Source organism: Callionymus lyra, chromosome 4, assembly GCF_982586985.1.
Source record: "Callionymus lyra chromosome 4, fCalLyr1.hap1.1, whole genome shotgun sequence".
Lineage (NCBI taxonomy): Eukaryota > Metazoa > Chordata > Actinopteri > Syngnathiformes > Callionymidae > Callionymus > Callionymus lyra.
The window spans coordinates 13,182,076-13,200,465 of record NC_141821.1 but is presented as its reverse complement, the minus strand read 5'-3'; the positions used below and the strand labels follow the sequence as shown (position 1 = coordinate 13,200,465).

Genomic DNA, 18,390 nt, shown 5'->3' with positions numbered 1-18,390 from the left:
TAAAAAGTACTTACTTACTTACTTACTTACTTACAATTGTTATTTTAATGGATAATATTAACCATGTTTGCAGAAAGAATTTTAAAAAATAAAGTGAAAAAACTAACAGACAGACAGACATAATAACGCAGTTATTCCAGTTGCATCGCGTGAGTGTTTGGTGTCACCTGAGTTCACAACCACAACATCAGAGATGATTTAAGGACGTTTCACACAATAAAAAAAATCAGTGTTTTGTGTCTGAGGAACGTGTTCACACTTCTCTGCCTGACGCAATTATACCTCCCGCAGAGCGTTAAACGAAACATTAACACCTCATTTGAAGAATACAAAAAAAAAAAAAAAAAAAAAACATCTTTTGACGGCTCGCTGACCGACAAGTCTTATCCCCTGGTTCTCCTTTACAAATCTTTTTTTTTCGAGAGAGAGAGAGATCAAAAAACGGATCACGCACTTTGTTGACTGTTGTCGTCTGAATTGTTAAATAATAAATATTGGCAGCAAAGCAAAAAGCGAGTCTGAGGTGCTTTTGATTGACAGCGTCGAGTCCCGCCCACTCGGCCCCGCCATTGGCTGAGACGCGCCTGGGGGGCGTGGCCCGCCAGCCCCTGCTTATAAGCGTTTGCTGCTGGTCTGGAACCGAAGGATTCGAGAGAAAGAAAGAGAGACTCGGGTGTCGATGAAACCACGTCGAACGAGACGCTTTTATGAAAGAAACGCGCTCTGTCTTCGTCCGCGTCACCACCTGGGCGCGTGTATGTCTCGTCTCCGGGCGCGCGGAGGATATTCCGGACGTCGGTTCCGATCGTAAAGTGGACTCTTGTCTCCAGCCATCTTGACTGCAAAAGGGGGCTTGTTGTTATTTTTTTTTTTGGTCGTCGCTGAGGGTCCACGCTGAAGAAAGAAGAAGAAACGATGATGGGTGGATTCTAAACTCGGAACCAGGACCGATCGCAGCAGACGGGTGATCGGAACCGGGACCCGGAGCCGCCCGCGGGGATGGATGCGTTCGGGATCTACCTGCTCCTCTCGCTCGCCCTCCTGCCCAGATCCAGCTGCACCACGGCCAAGGAGCTCACCTGTCAGGAGATATCCGTCCCCCTGTGCAAGGGCATCGGCTACAATCACACCTACATGCCCAACCAGTTCAACCACGACACCCAGGACGAGGCGGGTCTGGAGGTGCACCAGTTCTGGCCCTTGGTGGAGATCCAGTGCTCGCCGGACCTGCGGTTCTTCCTGTGCAGCATGTACACGCCGATCTGCCTGGAGGACTACAAGAAGCCGCTGCCTCCCTGCCGGGGCGTGTGCGAGCGCGCCCGGGCGGGCTGCGCGCCCCTCATGCGCCAGTACGGGTTCCCCTGGCCGGACCGGATGCGCTGCGACCTGCTCCCGGTGCAGGGCACCCCGGACACGCTGTGCATGGACTACAACAGGACGGACTCGACCACGGCGTCCCCGGTGCTGTCCAAGCCCACCCACGACCCGGGGAAGGGCAATCCCCCCCAAAAGGGGAAGCCCAGTCGCTCCGGGTCACCCGGGTCACCCGGGAAGTACAAGCCGCCCTCGGCGCCCTGCGAGCCCGGCTGCAAGTGCCTGGGGCCCATGGTGTCCATCAACACGGACCGGCACCCGCTCTACAACCGGGTCAAGACGGGTCAGGTCACGAACTGCGCCATGCCGTGTCACAACCCCTACTTCACGCACGACGAGCGCGCCTTCACCGCCTTCTGGATTGGACTCTGGTCGGTGCTGTGCTTCGTGTCCACCTTCGCCACGGTGGCCACGTTCCTCATCGACATGGAGCGGTTCAAGTACCCGGAGAGGCCCATCATCTTCCTGTCCGCCTGCTACATGTTCGTGTCCATCGGCTACATCGTGAGGCTGATCGAGGGCCACGAGAAGGTGGCGTGCAGCCGCGAGCACGACCTGGAGCACATCCACTACGAGACCACCGGGCCGGCGCTGTGCACCGTGGTCTTCCTGCTCATCTACTTCTTCGGCATGGCCAGCTCCATCTGGTGGGTCATCCTGTCCCTGACCTGGTTCCTGGCGGCCGGGATGAAGTGGGGCAACGAGGCCATCGCCAGCTACTCCCAGTACTTCCACCTGGCCGCCTGGCTGATCCCCAGCATGAAGTCCATCGCCGTCCTGGCCCTGAGCTCGGTGGACGGGGACTCGGTGGCCGGCATCTGCTACGTGGGGAACCAGAACCTGGACAACCTCCGGGGCTTCGTCCTGGCCCCGCTCGTTATTTATTTGTTCATCGGCACTATGTTCCTCCTGGCCGGATTCGTGTCCCTGTTCCGGATCAGGAGCGTCATCAAACAGGGCGGCACCAAGACGGACAAACTGGAGAAGCTGATGATGCGGATCGGCATCTTCACGGTGCTCTACACGGTGCCGGCCACCATCATCGTGGCGTGCTACTTCTACGAGCAGCACAACCGGCAGAGCTGGGAGATCACGCACAACTGCTCCAACTGTCTGCTGGAGAGGGACCGCAGGACTCCCCACTATGCAGTTTTCATGCTCAAGTACCTCATGTGCCTTTTGGTGGGCATCACGTCGGGGGTGTGGATTTGGTCGGGGAAGACCCTGGAGTCGTGGAGGAACTTTTGCACCAAGTGCTGCTGGGGCAGCAAGGCCACCAGCGGGTCCATGTACAGCGACGTGAGCACGGGGCTGACCTGGAGGTCCGGCACGGCCAGCTCGGTGTCCTGCCCCAAGCAGATGCCATTGTCCCAGGTTTGAATGAGAGCCGCCAAAAAAAAAGCAGCTTATGTGGGACTGCTAATTGTTTGGGAGATAACCCATCACTCCCTGTCCTCGGTGATTTACATGGTAATGACCTGCTGCTGAGGTGCTCCCAAATTCCCCACTCACCTCCAGGGGAGAGCTCTTAAAAAACAATGTCCAGGCATTCACACGGGTCAACTCCTCTCTTGTTTATATGTATTAGAGCTGCAGACTGAGACCGGGCATTACTTGTTGTTGAGACAATTGTTTCTTAACTAGCTTCATACAAAGACCATTTTTTTTTTTTTATAACCATTTCTTATCTTCATAGTGCCAGAAAACATTGTGTAATGTCAATCAAGATGGTTTAAATTAAGCCTTAAATAGTACCCCCAAGTATCTTACGGGTCACTTTCTTTTTGTATTTATATATAAAAAAAACTTGTACATTTGTGTATAAAAGAAAAGAAAAAAGAAGGAAGTTTATATTGTAAATTTGTACAAAGTGTAGATTTTTTTTCTGAGAAAGCACAAATATGATCTCTATTTTGACAATAAAACCTTTGATAAATTAAAGTTTGGTTTTCGGTGTTTTCTCATCTTAACATGTTTAAAAGGGCTGCTTTATTCTGGAGTAACAAAGGTTCTTTTTCAGATGTACTTTTCAAATTAGAAAAAAAAACTGTCAACAGTTCCCCTGAACACATGTGAGAATATAGATTAAACTTGAATATACTTTCAGACAAAACTGAACTCGGGGTCACTGGAAAAGTATGAAAAGGTTGGAGTTGTAAAAGTGATTTTTCTTTTTTAATTGATTTATTCTAATAGTATGTTAGATAACAAATATATCGTGAGCGGCATTTAACCAAAAACTTCTTATTTTTCGAGGAAATAAAAGTCATCAGACATTACCTAAAGTGTTAAAAAGTGAGCTGCTTTTTAAAACCAGACTATTTAAAAGATAAATAATCCCAGTCGTGCAACTTTAGAAACATAAATATACAAACAAACTTATAAATAACACTGTTTTATTTTATAACGACCGGTTTGATGAGAAGGTTTTGCACTTTTTATATTTCACTGCTGACGGACTGAAAACTGTTATGCTACCTCCACGGTGACATCATGTCCTCGAATCAAAGAGCGAGGCCGCTCCAATCACACCCAGACCGCCTCCGAAAAGAGATGAAATATAAAGAAGCTAAAATAAGAAAAGCCCCTGTAACCATTAGAGAGCGGTAATTAGAGGCAGGGGTTGAGTTGGAGCATCTCCATAATTGTTCAAGTCCTCTTCACATGCCTGCAGAAGCCGCTTTCTTAATTTAGTTCATAAAAAAAAAAAAAAAAGGGAGAAGGGGGTTGGGGGAGGTTGGACCGCGGGTGAATGGGGTATAAATGCAGGGAACGGACCCTTTTCATCTGCAGAAACTTTGATCTTTCTTTTTTAACAGCCGAGAATAAAAGGTGGTGTGTATTAGGAGTGTCTGTCTGATGTGCCAAGGTTCCCCTAAACGTCCCCATTTGGACGCTTTGATGGGTGTCCTACAATTGAAAGACCATTTTAGAACCCTCTCTTTTTTTTTTCCAGGAGGTTTGTCAGAGCTGAAACCTGCCAGAGCCCCTGCGTCTTGTCTTTTTTCTCCCCTTTTTTTTTTTCGGGGTCTTGAATTGAAACATCTCTCCCTCTCTTGCTCAAGCTGTGTCAGCGAGTGCAGGGGCCTTGACATGAATGATATTGAAGCAGCAATGAAAGCCCCACAGGTGGTCTGTTCACATGATCTCACATCTAAAAAAGAGAGACCCCTAATAGAGGCATTTTCTTCTTCTTTTTTTTTTTTTACAGCCGCAACAAATGTATCTGGTTTTTTTTTTTTGGTCCCCAATTAAGGCGATGCAGTGGCATCTGATGATCTACTGTAACCCAGCGGCGTCTTTGATTAGTGTCTGAGTTGTGATGGTTGGAAGTTGTAGTTCTGTGTGTGGGGCGAAGACAAAAGCAGCTGTTCACAGGAACACATCTGCTGAAGCGGGTGAATATGCCAGTAGTTGTAGAGCCACTTTTAGAATTCACATACAAAACGTTACCCCTTCAATTACAGCGTGGTAGACCCGAGAAAAGTCACCAGAACATTACGCAGACTTATTTTTAATAAAATAAAAAAGTTGATTTTATGGGGTTTTTTTTCAAACATATGTGAAGCTTTTGCGTCTCAAAAACAAACATCTGTCACCCATCGATGAACTGAGAGAACAGCACCATCTACCGGCGAGTACATCACAGTACATGGAAAAAAAATCTCACTTCAGTTTAGTTCAGTTTATTTAAAAAGAAAAATGTCAATTGTTATTAAAACAAAAAAACAAAAAAGTCATGACTAAAATGTGCAGCTTTACAAAATCACTCATCCCAGGAGTTTTCCCAGACGTCCTAGACGACCTTCTGTCTCCATTGTGTCGCACACCTGAATCCGCCTGTTCAGTCTTGACTTTCTGCACAGAAGTTGTAATTATTCGGCAACAGTCTAAGTTCCTCTGCAGGGTTCACCAGGAGAGGTGGAGAAGAAAAAAATTGCTGCTGCTGGGAGTGTCGTCTAGAGAACCTTCACACGGACCGAGGCGAGTGCTTGGACTTGTTCCGTTGATTCAGTCGAGTTCAAGAGGCCGTCTTGTTTTTATTGTCGGGTCAAATGCACAACACGGATCCGGACTTGTCGAGCGGAGGAGAGTTTCTGCTGAAGAACTCCAGAAGAATTTCCAGCTTCTTGCTGATTACAAAGAAGGTTTGCTTCAGATAATCAAGGTAATTGATCAAAGGTATTTACTTAAGGGATCAATAAAGTTCTATCTATCAGGGCGTCGGGGAAAAAAAAGGTTTCATGAAATACTTGATGAGGTTTCATTAAACACTTGATGATGATACACTTGATGAGGTTTCATGATAAACTTGATGAGGTTTCATGAAACACTTTGAGGTTTCACGATAAACTTGATGAGGTTTCATGAAACACTTGATTTGGTTTCATGAAACACTTGATGAGGTTTCATGAAACACTTGTTAGGTTTCATGAAACACTTGATGAGGTTTCATGAAACACTTGATGAGGTTTCATGATAAACTTGATGAGGTTTCAAGAAACACTTGATGAGGTTTCATGAAACACTTGATGAGGTTTCATGAAACACTTGATGAGGTATCATGATAAACTTGATGAGGTTTCATGAAACACTTGATGAGGTTTCATGATAAACTTGATGAGGTTTCATGAAACACTTGATGAGGTATCATGATAAACTTGATGAGGTTTCATGAAACACTTGATGAGGTTTCATGATAAACTTGATGAGGTTTCATGAAACACTTGATGAGGTTTCATGAAACACTTGATGAGGTATCATGATAAACCTGATGAGGTTTCATGAAACACTTGATGAGGTTTCATGATAAACTTGATGAGGTTTCATGAAACACTTGATTTGGTTTCATGAAACACTTGATGAGGTTTCATGAAACACTTGATGAGGTTTCATGAAACACTTGATGAGGTTTCATGATAAACTTGATGAGGTTTCATGAAACACTTGATGAGGTATCATGATAAACTTGATGAGGTTTCATGAAACACTTGATGAGGTTTCATGAAACACTTGATGAGGTTTCATGATAAACTTGATGAGGTTTCATGAAACACTTGATGAGGTTTCATGATAAACTAGATGAGGTTTCATGAAACACTTGAGGAGGTTTCATTAAACACTTGATGATGATAAACTTAATGAGGTTTCATGAAACACTTGATGAGGTTTCATGATAAACTTGATGAGGTTTCATGAAACACTTGAGGAGGTTTCATTAAACACTTGATGATGATACACTTGATGAGGTTTCATGATACACTATTTGACTCTCAACTATTGCGTCAGTAAAACCTCATATAATTCAAGGGCGCCACCTACTAAGCTCTTTAAAAAAAACAGTGTATCGTGAAACCTTAAGGTGTTTCGTGAAACTTCAATGACCCACAAACACAAATATTTACCAACGTGTTTTAGTAGTTCATGTTACCAACTTTTATTTTTATGATACATAGTCAAGAGGCGTTTAAAAAAAAACGTAACATGGAAAAACTGAAATTCTACAAAAATAGAGTTATTGAAACCAACAAGTAGATTTGGAAAGTAGTTTAATTCACAAGTTGCCGTTGGATTTAAAACATGAGATTGGTTGGTGTCTTGAAATGAAAATGTATTGCTAATGAACATAATAATAATACATAAAGATGAATATTTTTGTTATACAGAAACAACCCAAACCGTAGTATTATTAGAAGAGATTCCAGACGAGCAGGGAGCTCTTAAACTTAAATGTATCAGAGGGAAGATGAATCTTTACTTACTACTGTCGTCACTTTAAATTTGAAAGACACTCAAATGCTCCGTGACATCTGTCAATCAAAGCCCCAACCTCCTGCTGTCTAAATATAATAATCCCAGTCGACCAATTTGGTTGACAGATGTTAGACGAACATTATTTATTTTATATATTGGTGTTTAAACTATGTGTCTATTCTAACAGACGCATTCAATCGCACTATTGAAAATATTCTGCTGCTATAGTTTCTGCCCACTGCGGTCAGGATATGAATCTTTTTATTTATTTAAATAATGTTTGTTATAATGTTATAATGTGTCGAAATCCTTCCCCAAACTCTGTATGTATACATGCTTCTTGTTGTGGACGTGTTTACTATTGTGCTTATGTTTTAGTTTATCATTATTATTGTTTATTATTTTATAGTTATTGTAAAACAAATATTATATTTGTATAAAAGTTATGTTTGTATGATAATCATTGTTCTTACTCAATGGGGGAATAATAAGGGTAGATCTAATTTCTCATTCATTCGTTTTCTATCGCTTATTCCCTCACGCTGACTATTGCCATTGTAGGTCTATTTATTGACCACTTGGGGGCGACATTTTAAACGAAAGCGTTTCAAGGTCCGACAATCAAATCTGCGTTGGTCGTTCGAAGAGATTTTTAAGTCAATACTATTTTATTGATTAAAACTTCCTCAAATTTTTCTTTGTCATTAAAAAAAACATTTTGTTTATCGCACTATGGTTTGTTCATGTCACGAATGGAAATGACGTCACGTGACGTGTCTCACGTGACTCACCTGATGATTGAAGAATGACCTACACCTGGTATCGTAAAAAATGAAGCGTGCCCACAGGAAAGGACAGCAGTGTGACGAAACACAAGATGAAAAACCTGATGCGTGCCAGACCTGACCCCCCCAGACAGGCCCGGGCCCCTGAATCCCCCTGATGATGATGAGTGTCAGTCAAACTACGAGGAGACAGGATTCTTACATTTTCTTTCCATGATGTAAAAAAAATACAATTTATTAATTAAAATCACTGACCTTCAGCAGAAAGTATCACATCAGCATCTGATCGACAGAGAGCATGTGTTTGATATTCTTGATTCAATTGATATGATCCAGGGCTCAAATGATGATAAAAACAAACTAAACATGAACTTTGTTCCTGGAACAAAACTCCTGCTGACTTTACTCTGGAATAGAAAGATTTACACGCACTTATTTAAATGCGCTAAGTTTAAATTTTGTTTTTACTTTAGACTCACATTCCCGTCATCATGATCTCACTGAATTATTTTCATATATCACTACAAGATGGTGCAGTTATAAAAGAAAATAAAGTATAATTATAAAAGAAAACAGGATTATCAATTGATTATAAATAAGATTTATGGTAGTTTCACACTTAATTATTTAGAACACATGTTTACCTGTGCAAAAATCTACAATATCTGTATTGTTTTTTTATTTCTGTGTAATTTTTCACTTGTTTCTTTATTGATCTGAGTTTAAAATGTCTTTTTTTTTTAACCAGTAGAAACGACAAGCAACAAGAGAAGCTGTTCACCGTCTTTTATTGTGCTGATTAAATGATTATTATTGGGAGGCGGATGGAAATGCTAGAAGATATAGAAGTAAAACAACAAGCAGCCAAAGTTCCTGTACTTGTTTTGTAGTTTTCCTAAAAACACTGGACCACCATCTCTGTGTTTATTGTGTTACTCTTTACGTTTTTAAAGTGAACTTAGCGGCTATTATTGGATGCAAGCTGTGGAACTTACTTACTCTATTTAAAGATAGTTTGTCACATCAATAAATAAATAAAAACGAGCTTAATCGAAGTGTATTTCTCGAGTCCAAATGCTAATGAAACAAAAGTGATGGTTGAAATAAAACAGTTAGTGATGAACAAATTAAAATTGTTTATGTTTAAAAAACACTCTAAAGTATAGTTTTTCAACATAATATATGCAGTCAGCTCGGTGTTAGCAAGAGCTAGTGCGTTAGCCTAGCACAGAGAGTAGAAAACACTAGCATGTTGTGGATTCTTCAGATAATTAGTTTTATGTAATATAAAAGAATTGCATGCAGAATAAGTAACAAACCTCTTTTATTTGCTAGCAGTTAACATAGTTTATCGCTGATTGTTAATAATACAATGACAAGCTAACGGTGTAACTTAATGCTAATGTGGCTAACTAGTGAAGTGCTAATGTCTACAAACGTTTTTCTTTCTTTTCCATTTATAAAATGGTGTAAAAACTGACAGACTTTTATAAATTCACTTTGGGCCACTCAGGTTTACTGTTAATGGCCTAATATTAAATGATGTAGTATTTTCATTTTAATAAAACTAAAAAGGATTTTAACATAAATCAGAGAAGTGCAGTTGCATTATATGGCGGCTTGAGGGCGCTGTTTAAGAAGTTTAATCTACAATTTTTCCTTTTTTTTTAATATATATATATATATTCTTTAGTTTCATTGTTTTTATCTTTACATGTAATATGTTGAAAAACCTTTTCATGGTTAACTTGCAGGCAAAGAGAGGAACAGAAAAACATGAACAGGTGCAGAGTTGGTCGAACTAAATATCACAAATTAAATAAGTGACGCTCCATTAACTCAAACTTTTGAAGAAAATATATATAGTTTTTATTTCATACAAATGCGTTTTCATACAAAATCTCGACGAAAGTAACTCGATTTATTTAAAACTGTAGCAGTTCACATTTACTACCGCTAGAGGGCAACACAACATCATAATGCAAATATGACTGCAGTCAACCAATAAAGTGCATCCAAATATATTCGATTCAATACCTATTCATGTTCAACAAGTAACACACAGCAGTTGAAATGGATCTCAAAATATAAGTAATGTATCCAGAGTTTTAAAGAATGTTAGAAATGTCAGCAAATTTACAGTAATAGAAACAGTTCGTTTAAGTCTTGTAAATTCTAAATATGCATTTTATTTTAAGATTAATATAAATCCTACACCTTTAAAGGCTTTTGTATTTCAAGAATTTGCCCTGAAATTCGCATACAATATTACAACCCTTATTTTATGATTCTTATGAATTACAATAAATCAATAAAAACTCATTAAAATCCTGTCAATTAAAATTAGATCCTTTCTTGGGTAATTCTATTTACAATAATAATTATAATTTCTTAGACGAAAGAAATGATGGTCTGATGAAGCTTCATGAAGCAGTGTCATTTCAGGTCAGTAGTTGGCGCCAATAATTTTAAAATGATGTGATGTTTCATTAGAAAAGTTGTTCAAAACAAAGGAAAATAATGCAGGGACCGCCATCTAGTGGACTCTGAGTATAATGACACTGCTTCATGAAGCTTCATTAGTTTATCACTACCTGAACATTTGCATACAATATTACAACCCTTATTTTCTGAGTGAAAATAAATAAATAAACTGGTCAAATTTTCATTGATATCATCATCAAAATTATGCAATTGATACTATACTATGTCCTGTCTTTAAATCATATTTCTTTTAGCGAGTATTCTTTTCATAAAAGGAAAAACTTCTTAGAAGAAAGTAGTGATGGTCTGGTGAAGCTTCATGAAACAGTATCATGTTGTTTAGAGTTCAGCAGGTGGCGCCACTAATTGAAAAATGATGTGACGTTTCATGAGAACAGTTGTTCAAAACAAAGGAAACTATTGCAGATGTCGCCATCTAGTGGACTCTAAATATGATGACACTGCTTCATGAAGCTTCATGAAGCAGTGTCATTATGTTTAGAGCCCACTAGGTGGCACCTCTTGCTCTATAATCGATTGCTTCGAACAGCTTATTTATAAATATATTTTTTTTTAAAAAGACATTGTTTCATGAAGCTTCAAGCAAGTGTGAAGCACCAGTGATTGACAAAGTGTGGCATGACTCGTGTCACACCTGCCAGGCTTGGATGATCCTCCCGCTGTGGTCACCCCTGCGAGGGTGGGACCCCGTTCCCAGCGGAGAGACGGCCATTGTCGACCTTCAAAAGAGACCTCCAGGAGGAGGAGCGAGATCAAGAGCTATCAGTTTTACTCAAAGATGCTTCTCCCCGCATCCCAGCTGCAGGTGTCTGTGATGCACAGCTGGATGGAAAGGATAGTCTGGAGATTGATGCTTCTCGTCCACACCTGAATATTCACGCGTCAATAACGCATCGTATTGTCGAGAGGATCTTCAAGTAGAAACCCGAGGAATTGCACCTCAAAGGGGCCCCGCGGTTCGGGGCCAAAGGATGCGCCGGTGAGATCTGAGCTCTTATTTAATGTGAGCTTTGATCGAGATGAAACCCCCGAAAACAGCCAGAGCAAGAGATTTCCTGAAGGGCATCAGGCATTACCGCCGCTCGGCTCTATTCATAGTGAGGGTGTATGTCGAAGCTAAGCTCCGCTAGGCCTGGAAATAGAGTGACAAGCTGTCGCCATAAATATGGAGACCTTATAGGACAGAGTAATTACTTCGGGAGCCTCTGTGCCAATGATATTAAAAAATATATCTCTATTCCCATCTTTCTTCGGTGAAAATCCAGTTTTTATGAGCTCTTGAATACGTGTGAAAAAAGGTATTGCACAACGTGCAATTTTAATGCCGTCGTTCATACTGTATATCTACGTTTTTAATTCATTTTTTAACAAGAACATGGATCATTTCTCAATGTCCGGGGCAGTCACACGTAGAATTAACCCCGATTTTTAACTGAGTTCACAAAAAAATTAATAAATATTGCCCTTACACTTCGTTTCTTTGAATATAAGTATAATAAAAATCAGGGGTTTGTGACCGCCCTGCAGTTTCACTTGCCACCCAGTGACACTGGCCATTACAAAAGACATGTCTTTAAGCGACATCACTTTAAAACATCGACTGAATATCTCACTTTTTTATATGGTTTTGTTCCTCTTGGCAATCTTACCATACTGTAGATGTCAAAAGAAAGGTTTTAAGTCTTTTTCCCAACTGCAATTTTAGGTTTTTGGGATAGTTTGAACCGGATGAATTGTACTTGTTAGCTTTAGCTAGTAGCTAAAAGTGCTAGTCGATATACATTAACCTGTAAAACTTTGTGTCTTTTTTATATTTTGTAGATGAGAATCTAAATTCTGTAAACCTTCAAATTAAATAACGTGATTTTTCTTTAAATGAATGTATTCCTTATGTCGTATTCCTTATTTTCTAGGTCATTTATTTCTGTCTGTATGTATCAAAAATGTTTTTAAAGATTATTAATGGTATAAAGAATGAAGCGAGTCATCGATCAGCCAAACACCAGCCGACCCCAACGACACGTCTCATCAGGGGGGGGCACGAGGGTGTAGGTCGGGCCAAGGCCTCTTCTTTGTTTATGGCCAGTGCACGAGGAGGTGGGGGGGGTAACAAGGCTTGAAACAGGTGGGAAACGCTTTTAGAATTTTTCCAAGGTCAGTGATCCACTATTGGTGCGATTCACACTCGCGCTCTTGTCATGACGCTTGACTTCCCTTTTCCGGATCCACGAATGATGAATGCACTTGTATATCCCTGTGAGTCAGATGGTCCGTAGATACACCAGGTAGTCACACCCAATGTGAGCGCTTCTCCGGTCCCTCGCTGCTGGTTTGCAGGTCCATCTCGTCGAAGGAATGACTCCCGACCTGAGGCGGTCTCCCGTCGTGGTCCGGCACGAGGTCCCTCCTGGGCGGGGGCGGGGGTTTGAGCCGACCACGCTTGCTGACCCGGATGGATCTCGGCGTCCCCACCACGGACTCCGGGGGACAGAGCGCCACGTCGCTACCTTCCCCGTCGACCTGGGAGCAGCCGTTGTTCCCGTTGGTGTTCCTCTTACGGAAACTCCCCGCCGCCGGACCGGGGTCCCCCGTTAGGTCCCGATTCGCCTGCGCCTCCTCGTAAATGCCCTCCGCCGCCGCCGCCGCCGCCGCCGTCCTCCTCTTCTTCTGCTGCACCGAGCGCTTGACGGCGCAGAAGAAGTCCAGGACGTTGAGGAACAGCGACGTGGCGGCGACGCCCAGCATGAAGTTGAGCATCACGGTCTTCTCGGTGGGCCTGGATATGTAGCAGTCCACCTGGGTGGTGCACGGGGGCTGCTGGCACAGGAATCTGCGGGGGACGTAGAAGCCGAACAGGTAGTAGTGAGCGGCGCCGAAGCCCACTTCTAGCAACGTCCTGAAGACCAGGTGGAGAACGTAAGCCCCGGTGAAAAACTGGATTCCACCTCCCTGAAGGGAGCCAGAGGAAAAAGTCTTCTTCGCCGAGGTCCGCTGAGCCGTTCTCCCGGGTGGAAGGAGTCCGTTTGAGATTTTATGGACCACGTACATGACGAAGACGAAGAAGGGAAGACACAAGGCGATGACTTGGACCAGCCAGAAGCGGAAGAGGGAAACGGGAGAGAAGAGATCGTAGCAAACGTTGGCGCATCCCGGCTGGATGGTGTTGCACACGAACCTCTCCTGCTCGTCCTGGTAGAGCGGGTAACCGGCCAGGAGGAGAACCAGGACTCGGAGGAAGACCATCAGGATGAACCAAATCTTTCCTGGAAAATATGCGCGTTATTAAGTTTGCAAAGATTTACGATTTAGAAACGACTCTCACCGATCAGTGTGATGTTGTAGTTGACGGAAATAAAGACGACTTCAGAAGATCCGGCCATTCCTTCGCCGCTCCAGGCCTGGAGTTTGAGATTCCAATCTTCCTTCCAACAGTCAATCTATCGACTAGTGTTGGAACCCAAACTTCCCAACACCAGTCCGGACGATCGATCCTCATCAAGGTAGAAATACAAAAACCCCCAAAAAAAGCTGCTGTGTTTCACCCCCCGTCTGTCTTACCTCTTCCTCTGTCCCCTGCAGACAACTGTCTGTCCTTAGACAACAGAAGACGGGAGCGAGCCCCATTGTGGGTCTATTCTTGTCACACTTGCGGAGGCACGTCGCGTCCTGGCATTGCGCGGATATTTTGGTGCTGCCGGGCGTCCTTACAGGAGGACAACAAGCCTCCTGGAATACTTGCTTGAACGTTTAAACACTTTTCAACTACAACATACACCAAAAAAAAAGTTTTCAAATGTGATCAAAATATTTTTAAATAGTTGTAAGATGGTAATTTAAATGTATACAACTCCCAACACTAGTTGTGAATCAAGAACATCTTCTATGTTTTTGTTTTTTTTTGTATAGATTTTTACAGTATTTGTATGTTCTACTGCCTTGAATATAATCTTCGGTCAGAAAGTAAAGTTAAAAAGGGTGACATTACTGTCCATGATACTAGTCAGTCAAGTTAATTATATTGATTAAATGGAATATTCATTTGGTAGATTATTTTGTCGGGGGGAAAACCTATATTAGCATTTCTGTGATTGATTAAAAATTAAAGCAAAATCACTCAAAAATCTATGATAAAAGCTTGAAGAACTTGGTTTTAAACGTTCAAACTGTTCGATAAAACAGGCACTTTATACCAAAATAAAATCTACAGATTGCTCTGGTATTTTCAACAACAACAACAATTTCTATGAATTTCCTGTGGAGTCAACCATTTTTAAAACTATTTATCAATGTTAATTATTTGACTATAATTATCGGCTCTACAAAACAATGTGTATAATTTATTTTGTATATAGCATTTGTGTTTATATATATTTTTTATTTATATTTAAAATAAAATGTATTTATTAAGATTAAGCTGAAAATGGATTTAAATTAAGGGAACCGGGATCTTTAAAAATAATAATAATAATATTAAACTACTAGGCTTTCTTTAAGCAACCATTAGCTGTTAATGTGATTTTTACATCACCATCCACTATTTTAGTTACTGGACTGGATTTATTTTAAGAGTTCTAATCCAGTAAACCTCTAGAACTTTGACCTTAAAACCATCAGATCTTTGCAACCTTGTTGTGTAAATGTTAGTACAAAGTTTTTCCTTGTTCTCCTCCAAGATCTGTGGAACCCCAAACATATTGAGAAGCCAATAAAGTAGATCTGCTTTAAAGCAGAAATAGGTAGGATTAAAAACATTGTTTTTGTCTCCCTTCAGTGTCCAAACTGTGTTACTACAATTCCGCAAATCCCTAGTTTCAACACACTGCATGTTCATGTTTGTTTAAGATATAAATACCTTGTTGTGTGTCTTAATACTTCATATAAACACACCCTCTCTGACCCACGGCTGTGTCTGAGTGTCTAATAGATGACTGTTCTGTTCATCTCTACCCTAGTTATGTAACGATTTCACTGTTTTTTACAGTAATACTACATGTTTTTTTTAATAGAAAATGTTTACCAACAAAAAAAGACGCAAAACGATTCTTAAAATGTCGTCACAGTTTACTGGCATATCCAGTCATCACCTGCTTTTTTACAAAAATGACTTCAAATCAATCAAAAAAAAAAAAGTGTCCTTTAGTACGTGAGAATGCAACGGAAAAAAAAGTGGTGTCACCCATTTAAATACTTTCATCACATGATTTGTCATACAGTAGTATTACCAAATATAAATATTCTGACATCATTCTTTTGGATTTTTTTTACACGACAAGCTTCTACCGACAACACTTTATTACTCTTTATAATAAAAAAAGAAAAAAGTTTTACAATCTATCCGTGTTCGAGTCATGTAACAGTCAGAGGTGCCAGAGCACAAGTTTGATCGTGTCGTGCCGTGAAATGCAAACGTTTCTACAAGCAGGAGGAGCCGTTAAAAAAAAAGAAAAGAATAATACTGCAGGTTATTTAACTTTCCCTCCGCCGCCGTTGACTCGCAGGCACCACAGGTCTGGATGATGGCAGTGAAGATCTACAGTCGGTCTCGCATCTGGGCGGAGAGTCCGGGGTATTGCTTTGACAGCCGTGAGCGTGAAGATGTCGAACATTCTGGAAGTTTCATCGGAGGAACTGCTGGAGGTACAAAGAGGAGTCTTTTCCTCGTGTGAACAGAAAACAAAAAACTTCCACGCGACACTGTAAAGCTGCTACGGTTGTTTCTTTTGTCCCAGTCTCTCAGGTTTGCGTCACAAGTCTTGGTTCCGTGCATGTGAGCCAGGAGGGACCCAGACAGTGCTGCCCACCGATGTTAGGAGACGATGGCCGGACACCACCGGACCACCGTCAGGTTGTCCGCGCTCTGCGATCGCTTCTTCGCCAGCTTCCTCGCGTCTTTGTATCGGTCGTTGCACAAGCGGGAAATGGCCTGAAAGTACACAAGCGCTTTTTAGAATAGCCATTCTGCCAAAGGAAACATGAATTATAGAGAATAATATAGTGAATCAACCAATTAAAAAATTGAAAAGAATAGAAATACTTTTAATGACCTCAAAGAGAAACAGCCTTATCTAATTAAATATCAATCTAGGCATAAGTGGTCTTTAAATACAGAATAAAACAAAACATTAAACACAAAAAAGGAGGAAAAGAGAGGTAGATATATCTTTTTTTTATTGCTTTTATTCCTTTATTGTTTGTCTGAGTTTTATTTAATTATTTTCTTGTTGGGAATTAAACCTTTAACTGTAACATGGTCTTTTAGCATATAATGTTTCTAATGCTAGAAAAAATGTTTATATATACAGTATATATATATATATATATATTTACATTTTTGTTTTAAAGTTCAGATTTCTAGCATGATATGAGTCGAACATTTTGTTTAACTAAATAATGTGTCTCGTTCTGAATTTATTATTTTGTAATTCAATGTTTTAACTGAAACTATCTCATGTCACACTTACCTTTTCAATCAAGAGTATTTTTCTTTGATGATTTTCTATCCAAAAATGTTCAACTGATTTTAGTTTTTATGGTTTTCTTGCCAGTTGATGTAAAAAAGAAAATGTTTTTAAGTTTTTATTTAGTGTACTATTGTTTTTTCAATCTTAAAATATGTTTTATATTTCAAATGAATGTCATTGCATAATACAATTAGTTTAAAACCATAAGAAACAATCATGCCATGTCTTTATTTCCTATATTCTGTCACTCTAGAAAAGAAAGTAGATGTTGAGGATGTTTTACTGCAGAGGATTGATCAGAAATAAACACCATTACGAGGCAGAGAAGCTGATTTCAAAGCAACACCTCGTCTTTCACCCGCTAGACAACATGACGCACTTCGCAATTCTTTTAATCAACTCGGCGTGAACTCACTAAAGTGTCCCGTCTGCAGACTCACTCTACGTGATGAGCTCCACTCACCTCCAGCTTCTGAGCCTTCTCTCTGCCGAGCGGCTCCAGGGGAAGACTGAGGTTGTTGGACTCTGCCAGGGAGCGCAGGTCAAAGTAATACTTGGCGTAAACACTGGACGGCACGTTGATGTTGAACTGTAGCAGCTCCAAAAACTGACGTTCCAGTTCATTCCTGCAGCGAAAAAGTTAAAATAATAAGTTTATGTTTAATATATATTGATGGCATTGCATGTCGTCTTTCATTGGCTCTAAAATATCATGCAACCTTCCCAGACTTTATGTTTCAACCCATGTTCCAGAAATGAAAGAAGAAAACAGTAGTGATGGTCTGGTGAAGCTTCATGAAGCAGTGTTATTATTTTCAGAGTCCACTAGATGGCGGTCTCTGTACTATTTTCCTTTGTTTTGAACAACTGTTCTAATGAAACATCACATCATTTTTAAACTGATGGCGCCACCTACTGACCTCTAAACAACATGACACTGCTTCATGAAGCTTCATCACTAGAAAACAGCTTCACTTATGGAAGCTTCTCTTTTATGTTGGGTTTCTTGTGACAACTCTTAGATTCAAGCAAGATCAGGAATATCTTTTGAACAGATGTAACAAAAAGAACAGCATTGTTGATAAAACAGTCTTCAAGATTTACAGAAATGATTTCTAGTCATGAGTCTTACTACCATGTCTTCTGAGGTCAGTGAAGAATCATTGAAGAATCTGATTGGAAAGTCTAGTTTTAGGACAAGGTCCTTGTTTGCAAGGTCATGCTACACTATTATACAGCCAATTTTCAAAAACATCCAAGTGCTCAAGTGCTTGAAAGAAACCGTCATCTGTCGGCCAGTTTTCCATTACTTCTGAATATGGCTCCAAGAAAACACTTTAGCACTCTCCGTCTCATTGATCGTGATGTCCTTGTTGAGATGATTTGACCTCTGACCTTTCGTGGCCACTACCAACATTTTCACTGGCAGTCGTTTTAAAATTCATACAAAGTTATTTGTGACCTTTTCCACACCTGTCCGGGTGCTGAGAACGAGAGGAATATTGTCCACT

At 40.9% G+C, this 18,390-nt stretch overlaps 3 protein-coding genes across 6 annotated transcripts in view; 1 reads left to right on the top strand and 2 right to left on the bottom strand.

Annotated features, from left to right (window-relative positions):
* Positions 1 to 683: 683 nt before the first annotated feature.
* fzd8a (frizzled class receptor 8a) lies at positions 684 to 2,882 on the top strand. Its single transcript, XM_087788825.1, has one exon. The coding sequence runs from the start codon at positions 1,000 to 1,002 to the stop codon at positions 2,752 to 2,754; it is 1,755 nt and encodes a 584-aa protein (XP_087644951.1). The 5' UTR covers positions 684 to 999; the 3' UTR covers positions 2,755 to 2,882.
* A 9,825-nt stretch (positions 2,883 to 12,707) lies between these two features.
* gjd4 (gap junction protein delta 4) lies at positions 12,708 to 13,798 on the bottom strand. The gene is made up of 2 exons (XM_087788324.1): positions 13,741 to 13,798; positions 12,708 to 13,681 (listed from the first exon to the last, which is right to left on the bottom strand). The coding sequence occupies exons 1-2, from the start codon at positions 13,796 to 13,798 to the stop codon at positions 12,708 to 12,710; spliced, it is 1,032 nt and encodes a 343-aa protein (XP_087644450.1).
* A 1,660-nt stretch (positions 13,799 to 15,458) lies between these two features.
* Positions 15,459 to 18,390, bottom strand: part of ccny (cyclin Y) — a 32,984-nt gene continuing 30,052 nt past the window's right edge. For all 4 annotated transcript variants that reach the window (XM_087788795.1, XM_087788797.1, XM_087788796.1 and 1 more), the window contains 2 exons: positions 17,343 to 17,505; positions 15,459 to 16,341 (listed from right to left, as the gene is read on the bottom strand). In XM_087788795.1, coding sequence (XP_087644921.1) covers positions 16,225 to 16,341; positions 17,343 to 17,505 — 280 coding nt within the window. In that variant the 3' untranslated portion in view covers positions 15,459 to 16,224. The remainder of the gene's footprint in view (positions 16,342 to 17,342; positions 17,506 to 18,390) is intronic.

What these genes read in the sequence shown, in the direction of transcription:
- gjd4 (XM_087788324.1), bottom strand. Translation starts at nt 13,798, where the DNA reads ATGGCCGGATCTTCTGAAGTCGTCTTTATTTCCGTCAACTACAACATC. An exon ending in CTACAACATCACACTGATCG is followed by an intron (nt 13,682 to 13,740) that starts GTGAGAGTCGTT and finishes CATATTTTCCAG; the next exon opens with GAAAGATTTGGTTCATCCTG.
- fzd8a (XM_087788825.1), top strand. Translation starts at nt 1,000, where the DNA reads ATGGATGCGTTCGGGATCTACCTGCTCCTCTCGCTCGCCCTCCTGCCC.